The sequence below is a fragment of the Dipodomys merriami genome, unplaced genomic scaffold (assembly GCF_024711535.1).
Source record: "Dipodomys merriami isolate MVZ:Mamm:240054 unplaced genomic scaffold, mDipMer1.0.p SCAF_146, whole genome shotgun sequence".
Taxonomy (NCBI): domain Eukaryota; kingdom Metazoa; phylum Chordata; class Mammalia; order Rodentia; family Heteromyidae; genus Dipodomys; species Dipodomys merriami.
Window position 1 is genome coordinate 1,179,971 of NW_027202782.1, and position 21,379 is coordinate 1,201,349.

Here is a 21,379-nt window from a genome sequence, read left to right on the forward strand (position 1 = left end):
TTTAGATATGCAAGTATCTATTGTTTATACTCTCGTAGTAAACCTTTTGTTAGTAACTAACACTTTGAGTAACACTATACAGAGAGAGATGTGCACATTCTTAGTCTATCTACAGCCACTCCAGGTTCACACTTTATTCCTGTTCTTCAACCTCTCAGTAGTAAGTGACCAAGATGGGATTTGAACCCACTCACTGTGGCTTCCAGATCTATGTATTACCTTGTAAAACACAAGTTAAATTTTTACCTGATCTGAGAAGTTATAAACCTATGCCCTAGGAGGCATGCAGGTAAAGTGAGCCTCCCTCTTGATCTTGGTTTTTACCTTGTAGAGAATCAGGGATCTCAGCAAGAAAGAGAAGGTCCCACTGTCACACGTGGGCTGCCTGCTGTCACTGGAGTTCTGGGATTGTCTCTGTGAGCCACACGCAAAGACAGATCAAGAAAAATCTTAGTGAAGGATCTCAAGGTCACATCGAGCAGCTGGTTCATTCAACAGTGCTGAGGTGGGACAAGGTAGGGTTAGACCAGAGCCAGATGAAGGGTTAGAGCAGAGCCAGATGAAGGGTTAGAGCAGAGCCAGATGAAGGGTTAGACTAGGCAGTGGCTCCAGATGTGGACCACTTGGAAAGCTTTCAAAGCCCAGAGACTCATCCCTGGTCTTTTGGATTTAGTAATTTGACAAGGCTTGATTTTTCTGTACTTTCAACAAGTCTAATAGGAATGATGTTAGAGTATGTTTGAGAGTTACTGGGATAGTTTGACTCTTACACTTTTCCAGGTGCTCTGAAGTTCTAGTAAGTTCCACAGATGGAAGGGAGCTTCTAAGTCTTGGGATCAACTGTGTTTGATGGGGGCTTGTTTTTACATAGGTTAATACACAGGGTCACTAACTGGGTGCAGACAAGAGGCCAGGAATTCATGATGTTGGGATGAAATATTGCCAGATGTGAGAGCCTGAAGTAAACTAGGGAGATAAAAGGAAGAGAAACTGGAGAGTTGATAGTCTTGCTAAACCTCTAAAAATTGGTGTCCTAAGGCCAGAACAATTTAACCAAGGGGGTTTTGAAATATAACCTATTCAGAACCCAAACACTCCACAGGTCAGCATAAAAGAGTGTTGAGCAGAGATCACTGGTCTCCTTACATGAACACTTAACAAAACTAAGCAAGACTTACCTGGAGCATTCAGGTTGTGCAATGCACAGGTTTACAATCCAGACAAGTATGTGACTCCTGACCTACTTTGGTCTAATCCATTGGATAGCTTTTCAGATTATTCTGAGACTTCATGGCTTGTGTCTTTAATTTCTCCTTTAAATGAAATTACACTTCATTTAAGGACATTGTTTCAACTATCTTTGGTATCCCATTGTCTAAACAATGTGTGGGATATTCATATTCAATTGGATTATAGTATAAATCTTCTCTGGAATCTAGATGCATTATCTATGTTCTATGCTTCTCAGGCATTTTGCAAAATGTAAAAAAAAAAAAAAAAGTTAGCTGAATGCCAATGGCTCAAGCCTGTAATCCTAGCTACTTAGGAGGCTGAGATCTGAGGATCAAAGTTCAAAAACAGCCTCAGCAGGAAAGTCTGTGAGATTCTTATCTCCAATTAACAACCAGAAAATCTGAAGTGGCACTGTGGCTCAAGTGGTAGAGCACTCACCTTGAGCTGAAGAACTGAGGGATAGTGCCCAGGTCTAGAGTTCAAGCCCCAACAACAACAACAAAATACTTAATTCCCTGAGTTTGGCACAGTGACCCCAAATCTTAACACATTGTCTACTTGCCTGCTTAGCATCCTTAAGATGCAGGTGTGCACCACAGCTAGAAGTGCTCACATATGAGAAAACTGGGCTTCAGTGACAAATCTAAGCTACACTGAGGAGCTCCTGAAAGACCAAACAAAAGCAGGACATTAAGTCAGGCTGAGTGTCCCCAGAGCTGTTCTGTCCTACATCCTGTGCAGCCATGGTGGCCTGGGACCAATGAAATGACACCAAACACACCCTTCTTGGAGCCCTTCCTCTGCAACCCCAGACAAGCAAAAGCTCTGCTAGGATTTATCAACAGCTTTTGCAAGGATAGTTTTAAACAGGGTAGCTGCTAATTTCCTAAGAAAGGCTTAGAGAGATTAAGTGGTTTACCACTTATCCCACAGTTAGTGGAACCCTAAATCTTAGAACTTTCCAAACAGTCCTTGGTAACAAGTCAAGCATGTAGATTGGATGGCTTTTTGACAATGCAAAGAGAAGAAGCTGTACTTTGTGAGATGTTTAGAGGGAAAGTTGTTTTAAAATGATGTCCATATTGGGGCTGGGAAGGTGGCTCAGTGATAGAGCGTTTGCCTTGCATGCATGAGGCCCTGGGTTCAATTCCCCAGCACCACATAAGCAAAAAGAAAAAAGCCGGAAGTGGCACTGTGGCTCAAATGGTAGAGCGTTAGCCTTGAGCTGAAGAGCTGAGGGACAGCGCCCAGGCCCAGAGTTCAGGCCCCATGACTGGACCCCCCCCAAAAAAATGATGACCATATTGACGATCCCACTTAAATGTGAAGTTTAAAATTTTTGATTTCGTAAAAGTAGAGTGGGATAGTGGCTGCTGAGGCTGGAGAGGGGACTGGGGACTGACTGGGGACTGTTACAAGTTGCAGTCAGAGAAATGAGTTCCCATGCACTGTGGCACAGTGGGGTGACCAGTCAACAGTAACAACACTGTACACAACAGTCAACATTGTACACTTCCAAAGAGCTACAAGAAAGGATTTTCAATGTTTCTGTACAAAGCAGTGATGAATGTTTGAGGTGATGCATGTGTCAGCAGCCCTGATGGATCATCATACAACTTACATGTATCAAAACACTACAGTTAGACCATTGTATGTCCATTAAAACATACTATGCATGTATAAAAAGAAGACCTTTTTATCAGCTACCTTAGCCTAGACCTCATTCCTCTAAAAGATAATGTGATTTTTTTTCCAACTGGCCATACATTTTGGGGCGAGATGGGGCAATATAGGAGCTTGAACTAGGGCCTCTAGCTTTCCCTTGGCTTTTCATTCATGTCTGGTGCTGTGTCACTTGAGCCATAGCTCTACTTCTGACATTTTTCTGGTTAATTGGAAATAAGAGACTCACAGACTTTTCAGCACAGGCTGGCTTCAAATTGCAATCCTTAGGTCTCAGCCTCCTGAGTACCCAGGATTACAGGTGTGATCCACAAGCACCCAGTGAACTGGCCATATTTATATGCATATTTTATTCCATTGTAATCTAGGAACAGCAAAACACTATTTCCTGGTGGTGGCTTCATTTATGGTTATTTTGTGCTATTTTCTTTTTTTTGGTAAGGATTATTATTTTTATTTTTTATTTTTTTATTGTGAAAATACTGTACAGAGGGGTTACAATTACATGGGCAAGATAATGAATACATTTCTTATCAAGCATTGTAGCCTCCTCCTTTGTTTCCCCTTCCCATCCCTTCCCATCCTCCCCCCTCCCACGATATTTTCTTTATAATAGTCACTGTAATGATCAACTAGAGCTTTAGAGTTTTCTTGGCCTTACATTCATTATTTATTTTTCCTACATTACTTGGGCTGGCCTTGAATTCCAGATCCTCCTGTCTCAGCCTCCTGAGGGCTGGGATAAAGATGTGCACCATACTTGGCTCTGTTTTGTTTTCAAGTTTGGTTCTCACCCTGTCTCTGCTTCCATTCTCCCTGCCCTATGGTTTAACATTATTCCTGCTTAGGCAAAGCATAGCAAACAGAAATGGATTGCAGACGAAATTGAACTACAGCCCTAAAATAGTGATTTCAAAATACAGTTAGTATTTGCATTAGGCAGCAAAAGATTTCTCGCTTACTATGACTGCAGGATACCTCCACAGCTGTCTACGACGGACATGCAGCCACCACCATGCTCTGGTGAAGGAACTGTGCTGGCTACCCGCACTGCTAATGGAAGAAGTGGTTTTCTCTGGTTGCCTGGACTATGTCTCCACAGTTTGCTTTATATATTAGCTCTTGGCTGGAACACTTAAAAATAAATCAGCCAGCGCACAGCAAACATTAATCCTTGCTCCAGACTTGTTTTTTTTTAAGCTAATGAACTGTAGCAGAAACAATAGAATGTTCTTGATCTCAAGCCCCCGAGGAACTGTGGGTCACACAGAGTATTTTCTAACCAATTGGGTGGTCAGGCATATGAAACTGTTTTTGTTTTTGTTTTGCCAGTCCTGGGACCTAAATTCAGGGCCTGGGACTGTCCCTGAGCCTTTTTGCTCAAGACTAGCAATCTATCACTTGAGCCACAGCACCACTTCCAGCTTTTTCTGTGTATGTGATACTGAGGAATCGAACCCAGGGCTTGATGTATGCTAGGCAAGCACTCTACCACTAAGCCACATTCCAAGACCATGGGTAGTCAGGTATATGGAGGCCATTGTACCATGGGGAAACCTAGGCTGGCCTTCAGAGCTGATTTCTTCAGCCAGGCTCTGGGTTTGAGGGTGATCAGTTGGTATCATTAGCTATTTTGATTTTCATATTCAGGAAACATAAATACCTATATTTTTCACATGTGGATTTGTCGTGTGTGGAATCCAGAAAGATAGAAGTTCTGGGGAGGGAGCTACTTTGAGGGATGATAGTCTGGGAGTTTAAAGGCTAACATATTAGATAGAATACAAATTCTATAGAGCAGGTGGATATTTAGGAAAGGATGGAGGATATCCTGGGGGATGGAAAGGCAGGGGCTTGTCTTATAAGGCATGGGTTGAAGAAGACATTTGGGTGTGGGCCTATTCACACATCTAACAGTGTTTACTGAGCTAGAAAGCAGTGGTAAGCAGATGCCTGCCTCCCTAAAACTTAACCCTTAGCCTGGAGGAAGGAAGACTGCAAGAGCTCCATCTCAGGGAGTAGGAGAAGCACCTAGGAGAGCAGGAAGCAGCATTCCAGGCCTAAGGACCAGCAAGGGCCACGACTCTGGGCAGCAGGAGACAGAGCATGGGGATTCGAGGGAAGGCCATGCCCTCCTCACCTATCTTCTTCAACATATCCTCCCAGGGGCCTTTCCATCCCAGTGCCCTGCTCTGTTTTTCTTATTGATATTCATGATCTGGCTCTGTGTTTCTATTCATTTGCTGCTGCTTGTTTGCTAGCTCCAGCTAGAATGTAAACGCCCTAGATATGGGAGCTTTGTGTATTACTATTGCTCTAAGTGCCAAGGACACAGTAAGAACTCAATAATGTCTGAGTGGCTGCATGAGTAGCCTCTGTAGTTGAGCATAGAGGGAAGGAAGAGAATGGTACAAGGTTCAGAGAAGAACAGAGCAAGGAGGAGGAGCGAAGGTCAGGCAGGAGGCAGGAATGGAGCAAGGGCTTTTCAGGCCAATGGCAAGATAAAGGTCTCATCAGGGAAGCAAACCAGAGTTTCTTTAATGGAAGTCAGGAAGAATATTAGCCTCCTTGTACCCAATACATTGATTTTCTGTCTAGTTTTCTTCCTGCATCTGTCAAGCAATTATAATGATCCAAATTTCAAAAGAAGAATAAGATACTATGGTGTTTGACTTTGGAAGGAACAGCAGTTTATCCTCAAGATTTGAAAGTAGAAAGCTTGGACTGTAACTCAGTGTAAGAACCTTAGGCCAATATGGGACAGGCCCTGGGTTCTATTCCTAGCACTGAAAAAAATAAAATAAAAACATGTGACAAGAGAAAAACCACTCAAAGACAGAAGGAACTAAATTATCTGGACATAAGCTTTTAGATTATATCCCTGGCTTTTCCTTGTTGTTTATAGAATTAATCTTCAATTCTGGGAATGTGAAAACTGGAATTGTAACAATTCCTGTTTGAACCATTAACTCAGATTGAGTTAATTAGGTCATTTTGACATAATCAAATAATTATTGTCCAAGATTAATGTCATGAATTGATCAATAAGATCATACAGATCAATAAGCATACAGAGTTGATTCATGCATGCTTAGTGAAAGAGCTCCATGGAAATCATAGAAATATTTGTACTTATCCTGGAAGGAAGGATTTTTGATATGTTGCCTGACTCTTGGCACTTGGCGAGAGGAGAGAGTATCATGTTGTTTCTCCTTTTATTTCCTCAGGAATCATTCCAGCCAATGGGAAGATGAATGTTACCATTACGTTTACGCCCTTCCAGTATGGGACAGCACAAATAAAAATGCAGTTGTGGATTTCACAGTTCAACTCTCAGCCATATGAGTGTGTCTTCACCGGAACCAGCTACCCCAACATGGCCTTACCGTATGGCTTCTGGGGAATGTTTTCCTTAATTCTTAATGCTTCTCCAAAACCCCATCTTTCCTCCTTCCACTTTGTGACAAAAATGCCAGTGATGTAGTTCAGTGATAGATCTCTTGTCTAGCCTGGGCAAGACCCTACATTCAACTCTCCAAACCACAAAAAAAAAACCTTATTTTAAATAATAAACCTGACATTAAATAGGCTTTAAAATAGTTAAGCATAAGGTCCAGTGCCAATAGCTCTTGCCTGTAATCCTAGCAACTCAGGAGTCTGAGATCTAAGAATTATGGTTTGAAGCCAGCCCAGGCAAGAAAGCTCACGAGACTCTTACCTCTGATCAACCACCAAAAAAGCTGGAAGCAGAACTGTGGTTCAAGTAGTAGAGCACCAACCTTGAGTGAAAAAACTAAGCAACAGAGCCCAGGTCCTAAGTTCAAGCTCTAAGACTCACACACACACACACACACACACACACACACACACACACACATACACACACACACACACACACACATACACACACACGCACGCACACCACCACCACCAACAACAACAACACAACAACAACAATAATAATAGTTATGCTAGTGGCAGAGTTGTTTCTACACAGGTGATTCTGGATGATATGATGACAGAAAGGGGACTTTTGCTGGTCATTGCAGATGTGCTATTTAGGTTAGAGCCATATTCACGCATTACTACCTTTCCAAACGTCTAAATCACACAAAGCCATAAATAACGATTCTAAAATTTTCACACAACATTCCTAGTAATTGACTTAGTGCCTTGTGCAGGATCTGCTGCAAAGTCCCATGGCTTTGGCACCCCAAGCAAAGTAAGTCCTGTATATCAAGTGCCATCCCATAAAGAAGAGTAAAAACATGCCACACACAAGGGCTTAAAAGGGCAGCGGGGGAGAGGCGGGCTTGAAGATGAGAGCCAGGTTCCCTAGCTATGTGGAGGCTGAGACTGGATGGATTGTACTTTGAGGACAACTAGGTAGAAAAGGTCATGAGATCCCCTTCTCAACACAAGTGCGGTGCATGCCTGCTAGCTGAAACGGAAAGCCTAAAATAGGTAACTTGCAGCTTAGGCATGCACTTAGACAGGAAGCAAGACCCTATCTCCAAAATAACTAACACACAAAAAATGGCATGACTCAGCAGTAAGAGCATCTGCCTAGCAAATGTGAAGGCCTAAATTCAAATCCCAATACCACAAAAAAAAAAAAAGAGTGAAGATGTGCAATGGGATTGAGTTTTAGTTCATAATAAATCTTTCCTGAGCTTCCATTTCCATTTGAAAATGAAGCTACACTTTTTTTTTTTTTTTTTGTGCGTTGTAGGGCTTGAACTCTGGGCCTGGGCACTGTCCCTCAGCAATTCAGCTCAAGGCAAGAGCTCTACCACTTAAGCCACAACACAACTTCCAGTTTTCTGGTGGTTTATTGGAGATAAGAGTCTCACTGACTTTCCTATCTAGCTAGCTTTGAACCGTGATCCTCAGATCTCAGCCTCCTGAGTAGCTAGGATTACAGGCATGAGCCACCAGTGCCCAGCTGAACTTACACTTTTTTTGTAATAAGGAATAGTATTAATTTTTCTTGTGTCAGTAGTAAGTGTCTTTCACCATGTCTGCTCATATGTGGCCATGCTCAGATGGCTTTCTCAAAGATATCCCAGGATGACTTCACTTTTATATCCTTTCATAGATATGTTCTTGTTTATTTATATTAACTTTTTTTGTACTGGTCCTAGGACTTGACCTCTGGGGTTGGGTGCTATTACTGAGCATTTATGCTCAAAGCTAGCTCTCTACCACATAAACCACAGCTCTAATTCTGGCTTTTTTGGTAAGCTATTTGGATTTAAGAGTTTCATGGGCTCTTCTTTCCCAGGCTGGCTTCAAACCACAATTCTCAGATCTCTGCCTCCTGAGTAAGGAGGATTACAGGCTTGACCTGTCAGTGCCCATTTATTTTAATTTCTTAATTAACTTTTTTGGTGCTAGAGATTGAACCCACATGCTAGTCACTAATCTACAACTGAGCTACACCTCCTGTCCTGATGTGATCTTTTCATAAGAGCACTGTATAGTAGAAGCACCTTACAAATGCAGTCATATACATTTCTAGACTGTGATGTTTTAGTTTCCCAGTAGGGCTCCTTCTTATTTAATAAATGCGAGACATGTATCACCACAGCTGCCTGACTCCCCAAACTTGGAATGGTACTAATCGCATATAAATTCTACCACAAAGGAAAAATAATTAGACTAGCCACAACATTCTCTCAAATTAACATAGACTGCTTTCTTTCAGTTTGGGATGTGTGATAGACTTACTCATGTCCTAGGTTTGGCCCTATCAATATCCATATATAACTTTATAGTTTACCACGTTCTTCTGTGTGTGTGTGTGTGTGTATGTGTGTGTGTGTGTGTGTGTGTGTGTGTGTGCATGCTAGCCCTAGGGCTTTGAATTCAGAGCCTTGCATTTTTGTTTAGCTCCTTTTGCTGAAGGCTACTTGGGCCACACATCCACTTACAGCTTTTTTCTGGTTGATTGGACATAATAGTTTCTTGGGTTTGTTTGCCTAGGCTGGGTTTTAAACTCTAACCTTCAGATCTCAGTTTCCTGAGTAACAAAGATTACAAGCCTGCCCTACCAGCACCCAGCCAAATCTATTATATTCTTAAACTCCTTCAATTCCATTGCTAGAACTAGTGATTAGAGTTCTTTGAGATACTGTTTTGTTCTGTTTTTGATCCTCTCAAAAGACTTTTATTATTCCCCACATTTACAGCAGGGTGACCCCAGAGCTCCATGTGAGCTGGATACTGAGCAGACTCAGTCCCTAGCTAGGCTCTCACCGTTGTACATTGGCTCATATCAGTCAGCATGTTTTCTCCCATGCCATCAACATGAAGGGTGCTTCTTACAATGGTGGCTGTAAGTTGAGATAAGAGAGAGTTGCAGCCAGGTGCTGGCAGGTGCACACTGACAGAATGAATCCGTGCTAGAGTCTCCTTATCCTACTTCTATAGTGGCATAGACAGCAAGGGTATCACTTTCTTGCTTAACAACAGGTGTCACCGCGAGCTTTTTGGACCACCGTGGAGCTCTGTATAGTGTGGCTTCAGCATGGTTTCTACATGACTATTCCCAAAAGCAGTTTTCAGAAAAACAAACCAAACATGACTGTGTCTTTCTTTGAAAGATCTGGCTACCAATAGTAGGCATAATTGTTCTTTCACTCCTAAGTCAAAGTAAGTGTTGTTTTTTTTTTTTTAACATAAGCAATTAGGCTGTTGAAAACCTACAATCCAGAAATGAACTGTACTAAGCCAAGACAGCATCTTTTAGTATGTCAAATTCTCTACCATCAAATTCTTTTTTTTGGGGGGGGGGGTCCGGTTGTGGGGCCTGAACTTAGAACCTGGGCACTGTCCCTCAGCTCTTCAGCTCAAGGCTAGCGCTCTACCACTTGAGCCACAGCGCCACTTCCAGCTTTTTTCTTTTTGCTTATGTGGTGCTGAGGAATCGAACCCAGGGCCTCATGCATGCAAGACAAGCGCTCTACCACTGAGCCATCTTCCCAGCCCCATGAGACTTTTATTTCTAGTAAACCAGCAAAAAGCCAGACGTAGAGCTGTGGCTCAAGTAGTGGAGCTCCAGCCTTGAAGGATAGTACTAAGGGACAACACAGGCGCTGAGTTCAAGCCCCAGAATTCTACACAGGTACACACACACACACACACACACACACACACACACACACACACACACACACACACACACATCCCTAGAGTTTATTTTCATATATATTAATTTAATATATATTTTACATTATAGATTAGAAGAATTTAAAAGATTAAATGTTCTTTCTAATAAAGTAAAAGTTCCTCCAGAAAAAACAATGATGCATGTAAATTTTCGCCGGTTACCACCAAAGACAGTGCCTCCAAAGTTGAAGGTAAAGTGGGCAGACCCTCAGTGTCACTGATGGGAGGGAAGAAGGAACAACCAGAGGACTCATTTCCTGATTGTTCCTCAGGAAATTGAGTACCAAAACTTGAGGTTTCCAGCTGACCTATCAAATCCATTTGCTGTGGCAACTGTTCTGAACCAAGAACCAGGAAAACTGAAGATTAAAGAATTAAGAGAAGGTACCAGTTGATCCAATGATAAATCAGCCCCTGGGCAAAATATGAGCAAATTGTTTCTTGTCACATCCATTATTTATGAGCCATAAAACTTAGATTCAATTGCTGTTTGGCTTTGCCACTAGAAATTTGTCTTCCTCTTGCAAATGCATTTCATTTGATTACTGGTACATCATTGCTTGTTTTCTTCTAGTTTTGGACCAAGGCACTGAGATTTCCAAAACAAAACAGATGAAGGAGGCACTCTTTGAACAAAAAGTCAGACAGGATATCCAGGAAGAGACAGAAAATCATCTTAAGTGGTAAATATTGGGCAATTATTTGTGTCAAGTGATTGCATGATTGTTTTCAAGGAATGACCTTTAATGCATTAGACATAATGAAATATAATAGTTGATGTCCTTTGGGGAATTTGATTATCTGGCCACCCACTGGTCTTTCTATTTCAGAATGAGTATCTATCAGGAATAAATTAATATGATCAAACCACCCTGTCTCCTAAGTGTGATCAGACAGTGCAGAGGCGGGTGAACTGTGGGAGGGGCTGGGACCCTGACTCTTGCTCTGAGCAACACCCCCAACTCAAGGACAGATCTGGAGTGGTTCTGGTACCTCAAGTCTTACCCCATCGCCTCTCACCACCTCATGAGCCCCTCTGCCCCAAGAGCCTTCTGACGAACCTAGAAATTCTAGGGGTGGATGGAATGGGGTGGAGTCCTGTTAACACTCAGATGAAAGAATTGTTGTTCTTCTGGGGTCAAAATGGAAATTTTCACATTTTTTTAAAGCTAGAACATACCAGGCCTAGCTACACGAATGTATGCAGAGAAAGTACATACACTTCGTTTTTTCTTTTCTGAGTCAAGTTCTCACTATATTTCCTTGAACTCTTAGGTTCAAGTGAGCCTCTTGCCTCAATCTTCCAAGTAGCTGGAACCACCACACCCAACTCTAAAGTAAACTTCAGAAACTCTCTCTCTCTCTTTATTTTTTTTCTTGGTGGGACTTGGGTTTGAACTCATGGCTTGTGCCATGAGTTAGATAGACAGATATTCTACCACTTCTTTTATTTTTCCCAGTCCTGGGCCTTGAACTCAGGGCCTGGGCACTGTCTCTGAGCTTCTTTTGCTTAAAGCTGGTGCTCTACCACTTGAGCCACAGAGCCACTTCTGGCTTTTTCTGTTCATGTGGCACTGAGGAATTGAACCCAGGGCTTCATGTATGCTAGGCAAGCACTCTACCACTAAGCCACATTCTCAGCCCACTTCCTTTTTTTAAAAATAGAACCTTTACTCAAGGCTAGCCTCAGACCACAATCTTCCTGACCTCCACCTCTCAAGTAGCCCAGATTATAGGCATGAGCCACCACACCTCAAGGAACTCTTGAACTGAACTAAGAAAGACACCCCTGGAAATTGTCCCTTAAGGGTTGCTTGACATATCCTTGCCTCCATGCTTCCTAGACACACAGGAACACACCCTGACCTGGAAATTCTCCATAGGAGGCATTCACACCCTAAAATGGGAAAAATGGCTTGTTTCTGGCAGAAATTCCTTCCACTTAAATCATCTTGCCTCATTTAACTGGCCTCAGCTTTAGTACTCCAAGAAACTAAAGGGTTTTACCTTCACAAATTTTCAAGGTTCATCCACTTCATGGCATATATTAGTACTTCACTCTTGTTGAAGGCTGAATAATATTTTAGTTCTTCCTTCTTTTGTTAGTGGACAACTTAATGGTTTCCACTTTGGACTACTATGAATAATGTTGCTATGAGGATTTCCATTCGAGTTTTTAATGTGCACATAGCAGCTACATTCTCTTGGCCATATACTTCAGAGTGAAATTGTTGTATCAATGATAACTCTATATTTAATTTTTTAGGAGATACCAAGCTGTTTTTCATTGTAGCGGCACCATTTTACATTCTTACCAGCAATGTTGGAGGGGTCCAGTCACGCCACATCTTCAGAAATATCTGTTACTTTCCATTTTAAAATTATTAGTATTATCATAGACACCCCAGTCTGTGTGTGGTAGTGTACATGTACAGGAAATTCTCATGGACCTTCCTGTATGGATTGGCTTTGAACTGCTATCCTTAGATCTTAGTATCCTGAGTAGTTAGGATTATAGGCATGAGCCACCAATGCCTTGCTCAGCTTTCTTATCCTTTCTTCCTTCCTCCCTTCCTTCCTCCATCCTTCCTTCCTTCCTTTCTTCCCTCCCTCCCTCCCTCCCTCCCTACTTCCTTTCTTCTTTCCTTTCTTCATTCCTTCTTTCCTTCCTTCCTTCCTTCCTTCCTTCCTTCCTTCCTTCCTTCCTTCCTTCCTTCCTTCCTACCTTTCTTCTTACTTGGGATTGAACTCAGAGCCTCACCCTTGCTAGACAAGCATTTTATCACTTGAGCCACACTCCAGTACTTTTGCTTTTCTTAGTTTGTTTTTCAGATAGGGTTCCGAGCCTAATTTTGCCTGGACCAACCTCATACCACGATCCTCCTGCCTCCACCTTCTGAGTATCTGGGACCACACTCATGAGTCACCATGCCCAACTTGAGTATGTTTTCTGATGGCTTCTGGAAGTTGGCTTTTTTCTCCCCCAGGCAGGTGCACCTTGGTAAAGAACCTATGTCTTTTAAATTTAGAAAAGAGTTTGCTGAGGAGTGGCAAAGCTTATGGAACAAATATCAGGTCAGAATGACTGCTAATTTTATAGCCTTTGTTTCAATAAATGATCTGAGTCCCTATTATATATAAGATGTCAAACCAGGAAAAAGAAATTGTACAATTAGTTGGGAGGGGAAAGAGGCTGACCATAAGCAAATTGCTAAGTATAGGTCTCACTTGGCAATACATGTTCTAATAGAGACACTGATAGTGAGTATTATGGGGGAATTGAGAAATCAGAGAGAAGAGAGAACGTCTCTAACTAGCGAGCTTCCTGGAAGACATGGTGAAAGTTTGAGAATGAGTGAAAGTGGAGGGAGGGCTCAGATTCAAGTTGTTATTCTGGGCAAGAGGTGCATCTGTTCCACGGAACATGAAGACCAGGGATCCCAAAGCCAGATCCAAATGACAGTCCCAAGTCAGAGTTTCTCAGAGACTCTCTCCAGAGACCAAGGCAGTCCCTGTAAGCCCAGGGGCAGGAATTGTGAGACTGGAACACCATGGCCTGACCAGGACATGGAGGTGGTATTTACACACAGTGCGGGTGCAGATATACTGGGGCCAGGCCGTGATGGCTGAAGCACAGGACATGCACGAGGCAGAGTGGGCTCAGTGGGGCTCTCTGTGTAAGAGCTTTGAACTTTATTGGTCAGACTTTTGAGACCATCACATACTTTATTAGTCATATCAAACTGAGTTACAAAAAAAAAAAAAAGGCTTTAACAGCAGGAGGCTGTTCTAGAGATCAAGTCCTTGGGGTGCTGGCTTCTTTTGAGTCCTCTATTGGCTCAGCGATGGTGGTCTTGCAGTGAATGCTCACAAGGATATTGAAAACCAGTAACATCTGGATCAGGTCCTTTGTCTCTCTGGTCTCAATAAATGGTTTCCATGGATTTAGAAGGAGTAAAATAGCCCAGGTTTATCAGAGAACTAGATAAGCAGAGCTCCTGCTAGATAGGAGGGGTCCCAAGGAAGGGTCCTGCATGGTTGGAAGTAGAGGGTATTGTTAATAAGGCTGATAAGATGACAGCTAGATGACTCTCAAGATCACTGGACAGCCTGTGGGCCATTATCCGTCCCCAGACCCAATTAGAGGCTGCACTAGTTCTCCATGGCTCCTGTAGTCCCTCTGATTAGAAGCCCATTCCAGCACACACCTCTGGGGTCCAATGATTTCATTGTTCATGTGCAAGTCTTCTAGCTTCAAAGCATGAGTCCCAGAAGCCATAGTAAGAGATACAGAGTCTCTTTGGGAGTGGGGCTTTGCCCTAATTGTCTAGTCAGGCTTCTTTCCTACTCTTACAAATCTCTCCTTCATCCACTACAACATTAGTCATAAGTTGATCAGGACACTCTAGGCCTCCCTTTAACTTAACCACCTTTGAGGTACTGAGGCATCAACATATAAGTTGTGGGGGACCCAGCTCACCCCTGTAACATGCTGAAGCTTAGCAATGTGATTTTAGGGAACTAACTTGGTGTTCATGACTAGGAGAAATGAGGGGAAAACATGTGTCTTGCTAAATATCTGATTTTTGCTTAGATTTTAGTCAGCCTAGATGTTTGAATGAATGTCTTATTTTCTTTTTTTTTAAATAAGGAAAACAAAAGAATATAAAATTACTGTATTGGCAAATCTTTACATTCCAGGAAAGACACATATGAACTTCCTGTTTGTCTGTGTTGTTCAGATTCTTCACAAGCTACTTTCAAAGCATAGCATAGTATTTTTTGTCACACCCTCTGTGGCATGCTGCCTCTCTTAGAGATGGAGGTGACAGTGAGTGACATGGTCAGGTGAGGTGAGCATGAAGGCTCTGATGGCCAGCATGTGCAGACCAGGGCAGTTGTGCCCTTAAGCAGGACAAGGGGTAGGACAAGAAGTGCTCCAAGGCTCTGGAATGAGGAGTAACATGTACTGCAGGGCTGCACATCTGGCAGCCAAGACTCACAGATAACCACTGGGAGGAACACTTGGAGGCCACAGGGGCAGAGTCACAGCTGGATGGCACAAAGGATGATGGGTTTTTACTCATGGCAACCAATGGGGACATTACCTTCTGAATGCTCATTTGTTCATCACAAAATACCACTTCTCTTTATTCTACCTGACAACATTACATTGTCAGTTTTAGTTTACTCTTAATGATGGTGGGGGAAAAAGAGTCTGGGTCTTTCCTCATGAAATCTGAACTTGAGGGCCACAGACCCAAACTCCGCTTCCAGAACTGTGAGAATCAGACCCAGTCAGCTCTCCACCCTGATGACAGTGACACTCCCACCTTATTTCGATCGGTTTTTGCTTTTGTTTTTATTTTGTTTTGTTTCGTGTACTGAGCTTTAAACTTGGGTCTCCTGTGTGCTAGGTAGGCACTCTGGGTGCTCTACTGCTTTGAGTCATATCCTCAGCCTCCTTTTGCTTTAGTTATTTTTTTCAGAGAGGGTCTAGATCTTTTTGCCCAGGCCGACCTTGGACTTTGATCTTCCGGCCTCTGCCTGTGGAGTAGCAAAGATTACAGGCACAAACCACCATGCCCAGCCCTCCTCCTGTGTTATTTCTGAGTAGGGTGTTAATGTGATTCTGATGAGAATAGACTCTTTTCAATTACATCCTTAGACATGACTGTGAACTGTGTACAATTGGTTTTTGAAGTTATCCAGCAAATAATAGAACCCACAGAGTCAAAAAGTAGTGTAGTGTTCACAGCCCTCTTTCCCTTGAAACCAGCATGTGTAGGCACTGATCCAGCTTAACCTGCCCTGTTGGGGTCACCTGTGGCTCCTGAAATTAGAAAAAGAGGCTCCAAGGTCCACTAAGAATTCAGGAAAGGAGGAATTTCCACAGGAATTTCCAGTCTAACTAGCGCAAAACTGTACCAGGATCTCTTTATACTGAGTCTGCAGTGGACATATTCCTACTTGTGTAACTTCCTGAAACTTTTCCTGGGGATTTTAGTGCCTTGGAAATAATCATTTCCAGAGATATCTACCACTAGCTATTTAAAAATGAAAAAGAAGGTCTCAGCTTTGTGCTTCTAAAAAGCTCCTTGCATTTAAACAATAAAGAATTATAGCAAGGATTTAAAGTCTCTACCATTCACAACCATAACTCCATGGGTAGGCTTGAGAGATTGTTCAATAGGTTTATACCAGTTTTGAAGATAAATAAGTTTTACGGATCTGTCTTTAACATTAATATTGTTGGATGATTAAAAATCCAGCTAGATAAAGGAGATCCTATTGTGGAAGAGGAATTACAACGGCTCAAGACAGAAGTTAACCAAAAACGGGTAGTTCGAGATCTACAAGATGTAAGTGACTTCCCTTTGCTTGGTTTCTAATTATCAGCAATTCTTAAATACTTTTTTCTTAAATGCTTAACAGTTTTGTGTGTGTATACACACACACATGCGCACATGCATATGCACCATTACTAAGGCTTAAACGCTGGGGCTCCTGCTCTTCATTAGCTTTTCACTCAAGGCTAGAGCTCTGACGCGAGCCATATCTCCACTCCTGGCTTTTGACTGGTTAGCTGGAGATAGATTTTGTCTGCGTAGAATTGCTTCTGGAACCTCAATCCTTGGATCTCAGCCACTGGAACCCAGCAAATGCTGAAGATTTTTATAGAATTTCCTTCCCCAAGAGATAGCTGAAAACTTCTCATGTATTTATATTTTTGAGTGTTTTTTTTTTTTACAATGCATTCTCAAGTAGAGCATCAAAACTTGTACTTAACGTTTCCCTTGAAATTGCCAACATCACAGAGTGTGGCTCCCCATTTCTGCTCTTCCACTTCCTTTTCTTGGTCTCCACACCTGTCTACAGGTTCTCCAGTGGGTCCCTGACCTCTGCTAACAGGCTTCCTCCCTTGGTGGAAAGAATGCCAGAGTTATGGTTCCAACTTTATGGCAGAGATGAGACCCAGGACAAGTCTGTGAGCTATGAAACTATAAAATTGAGATATAGTAACCTTCACATCTAATCCTCTGTGGTGCAGCATTTTCTGGTTAAAACTCCAACTTCTAGCTAGGTGCTGATTGATCACATCAGTAATCCTAGCTACTTGGGAGGCAGAGATCTGAGATCACCATTTGAAGCCAGCGCAGGCAAGAAAGTCCATGAGACTCTTATCTACAATTAACCTGCAAAAAACAAACAAACAAAACAAAACAAAAAGGAGCTGTGGCTCAATGGTAGAACATCAGCCTTGAATGAAAAACCTAAGCAAGAGAGTGTGAGGTCCTGAGTTCAAGCCCTAGTACAAGCAAAAGAAGGAGGAGAAGGAGTGGGGGGAGATAGAACGAGAGAATGAAAGAACAAAAGAAAGAGGAAAGAAAGAAAGAGGAAGGAAGGAAGGAAGGAAGGAAGGAAGGAAATACTCTCCAACTTCTTACTTTAACAATGAAAACATTTCTTCCTAATCTCTTCAGTCTGGCTTCTCTGTACTTGATTTGCCATACCTGAATTCTTGTTACCTTTTCTCTTCCTCTACCCACGAAGTCTTACCAGTAGCTTTCTGCAAGGCCATAGCCAAGTCCAATTTCTGGATCTTACCACTGACTAATTCCACTGACTTGCATTCATAGCCTGCCCCTCCCCCTGCCCTTCTGTAGCCCACTGCATAGACCAGCTCCAGACCCATTCATGTCTAGCTGACTGCTTCACTTGCTGTATTCCTGCTCAGGAACTACAGAACCTTAGAACTGGGCTTGCTCTTCTCACCCCTGCCCCTGGCATCATCATCTCTCCATTTATTCTGTGACCTGGACACACTGCTGTGGAGTCTCAAAAGCAGCAGTGGTATCAGGCATGCAGGGCTGGGTAGAGCCATCTCCCTGTCAGTTCATGGTCCACTCTTCTTGCTTCTGGAGACAGTGCCAGCTCCTCACACACAGCTGTAACGTTCCTCTTCTCCCTCAGCTCACCAGTTTGCTTGAACTGCCCTAAACCAAACAGAAAATTCCTTAAAGCTGATTCTTATCTTCCACTGTTGGCCCCTTGGATGCTGTGTATACTTCAAGTGCTTAATAAGTACTCAGTCAGTGGCAGAACAGATAGGAACTGCGCTGGGGATGAAACTCTCTTTATTTTGTGCTTCAGTTAGAGTTAGAATTTAAATGTCAGCTGTGTCTATGTTTTATATTCACAGGAAATCCTGGAATTTCATCCTAATTTTGATCCATTTATTAATAATACTTGGAGCACCAGGTTCCGGGCACAAGTACGATTTCAACAAGCAGCACGCAAGGTAAGTGTCAGCACCACTGGAATTTTTATTTGTTACTTAGTCATCAGCATAAGCAAGTCAAACAATGAGGATTTTATCTTATTTTACTTTTGTCTGTGTGTGTGTGTGTGTGTGTGTGTGTGTGTGTGTGTGTGTGTGTGCGCGCGCGCGCGCGCGCGCGCGCCAGTATAGGGCTTAAACTCAGGGCCTGGGCTCTGTCCTGTTTTTTTGGTCATGGGAGGTACACTACTACTTGAATCATACCTCCACTTCTAGATTTTTGCTACTTAATTGGAGATAAGAGTCTCAGAGGGCTGGGAAGGTGGCTCAGTGGTAGAGCGCTTGCCTTGCATGCCTGAGGCCCTGGGTTCGATTCCTCAGCACCACATAAGCAAAAAGAAAAAAGCTGGAAGTGGCGCTGTGGCTCAAGTGGTAGAGTGCTAGCTTTGAGCTGAAGAGCTGAGGGACAGCGCCCAGGCCCAGAGTTCAGGCCCCATGACCAGACCCCCCCCCCCCAATAAAAAAGAGTCTCACAGACTTTTCTACCCTGGGCTGACTTCAAATCATGATCCTCAGATCTCAGCCTCCTGAGTAGTTAGGATTACAAGTGTAATCCATCCACACCTGAAGTAGAGTCAGTGGGTTGTATAAAGGGATTTCATTTTGAATTATCCATATTCCTACAATGTTCCTTGGTTACCCTATCACCCTCCCTCATCCCCCTGCTCCTGTCCAGATCAATCTCATCCAGCTTCATTGTTCCATTCGCACCCATGGAAATAAAGTGTTTTGCCTACACTCACCCCTGCCACCCTCTCCACTCCTCCCTGCTCCCATCAACATCCCATTCCACCCAGGACATGATTCACATCCCTGCCCTTTGTATTTTTAGGATATGCTAATTGTTCAAAGGAGCTTCCCCATGGTTTCACACGTGCATTTATATAGTATTTAGTGTTGTTTAATAACATCTCTATAGAAATACAATTCACTCTTCTAAAACCTTCTGAAGGTTTCCCATCACAATGAGAGTAAAAATGCAGCCTTTATTGAGGCTCAGAACTCTCTGTCTTTCGCTCACTATCCTGTCTCTTGTCACTCACCTTACTTCAAACCTCACCTCCTCACAGAGGTCTTCCCTCATCCTTGCTCAGAGGCTGGACACTCTGCTCCTAGCCCACACATACACACAGAGGCAAGATACCTCTTCGCTCTTCTGTCTCTCTGGTGGATGTATAGAGTTGAGCACAAAGTAGCCACCTCATAATCGTTGTGAGATGAAGGTCTTGAGAAGATAGAAAGGAGTGCTAATCACAGAACAACTGATCCTTCAGACCATAGTTCTGCACACAGAAAATGCCGGTCTGAGGCTGCACCATTCTGATGCAAAGCTTAGTGGTGCACAGTCAACCTTGCCTCTGTCTTCATCCCAAGCTACAAAATCACCCAGGTAGCCAGGCACCGGTTGCTCATGCCAATAATCCTAGCTACTCAGGAAGCTGAGATCTGAGGGTCTAAGTTCAAAGCCAGCCCAGGCAGATACCCTGTTGCCCAGGTCATGAAGTCTCACAGCCTTCATCTCTAACACTGTAGAACTCTCCTTGTGAATTCTTAGAGTGGTGGCAAAATTAAGAACTTAAAATAATGAAATTTCTTTCCAATCTAGATTTTACGAGAGCGACGATTACACAACATGTTGAGTGGAGTTCATGAAACAGACAAAGATACTATCCAAATGAAAACATTGTTTACACAAGGTAATGAATGTGTAGCTACAAGGAGCAGAAGGGCTTAGACCCATAATCCCTCTGGTCATGATGTTTCGTTACAATGAAGTTGGCTATGGAGGAATAAAATATTTTCATAAACCACATGTATTCATTTCTCATTGGTTCTGTAAAAAGCCACCACAAACTTGATATAACACAGGTTTAGGATATCACAGGTCTAGGGAGCCAAAGATTAAAATCAAGGTGTCCTCAAGCTGCTTTTTCTGGGGCTTTATGGGAGAATCCATTGCGTTGCTTCTGCTAGCTTCTTTGGGCTCCTTGCAGTCCTTGGCTGGTGGACCCTTCCTTACATCACTTGACTCTCTGCCATCAGGCATCACATATCCCTTTCTGACTGACCCTCCAGTCTCCTCCTTATACCAACCTTATGGTTTCATTGAGATGCTTAACTTAATCCCCTCTGCAAATTTCCTTTTAATCACATAAAGTAGCAATCCACATCCCCAGGGAATAGGCTATAGACCTTTCAGTGCTATTACTCCACCTTTCATGTGTCCTAAGTCAGATCTCTATGCCAGGTTTGGACTAATAACCTGCCTGGATAGTAATGAACAAGTCAACCAACCCATCCCACATGGAGGTGCAAGGACTGAGGAGTCTGACCACACTTGACCTCTTGTTTTGTACCCTTGCTTCATCTTGTCACTAGCAGGATAAAGATAGTTGTGGTATATACTTGCTGATTGAATATGAATGTGATAATTCCATAGCCTAGCATTTTAGGCAATGTTTTTAAATCTTACACAGTGTTTTGCTTTTTAAAGAATTTCAGCCCAGAGGTAGAGGTGTTGCTCAAGTAGTAGAACATCAGCCTTGAGCAAAAAAGCCAAATGGGAGCCTGAGGTCCTGAGTTCAAGCCCCAGTACCTGTACACAAAACAAAGAGAAAGAAAGGATGGGAGGGAAGAAGAAAGAGAGAAAAGAAGAGAGGGAAGGAGAGAAACAAAGAAGGAGGGAAGGAGAGAAGGAGGGAGAGAGAAAAAGGGGAAAAAATTGAAGAAATACCTGTTGTGGGGCAGGGAGTAGTAGAACATACCTATAATCCCAGCTACTCAGGAAGCAGTGATCAGGAAGATTACAGTCCAAGACCAGCCAAGGCAAAAAGTTATCAACATTCCATCAATAAAAACTGGATGAAGTGGCACAGACCCATCATCCTATTTGGGAAATGTAAAAGAGGAGTTATTAATATAAGATTCTCTTTAAAAAAATAACTAATGAAT

The 21,379-nt window shown here is 42.8% G+C and overlaps 1 protein-coding gene across 3 annotated transcripts in view; it reads left to right on the plus strand.

Moving 5' to 3' along the window:
* Positions 1–21,379, plus strand: part of Cfap221 (cilia and flagella associated protein 221) — a 99,116-nt gene that overhangs the window by 44,864 nt on the left and 32,873 nt on the right. For all 3 annotated transcript variants that reach the window (XM_070021846.1, XM_070021848.1, XM_070021847.1), the window contains exons 8-15: positions 6,144–6,303; positions 10,157–10,277; positions 10,359–10,470; positions 10,661–10,769; positions 13,074–13,161; positions 16,359–16,448; positions 18,290–18,388; positions 20,034–20,124. In XM_070021846.1, the coding sequence (XP_069877947.1) occupies positions 6,144–6,303; positions 10,157–10,277; positions 10,359–10,470; positions 10,661–10,769; positions 13,074–13,161; positions 16,359–16,448; positions 18,290–18,388; positions 20,034–20,124 (870 nt within the window). The remainder of the gene's footprint in view (positions 1–6,143; positions 6,304–10,156; positions 10,278–10,358; positions 10,471–10,660; positions 10,770–13,073; positions 13,162–16,358; positions 16,449–18,289; positions 18,389–20,033; positions 20,125–21,379) is intronic.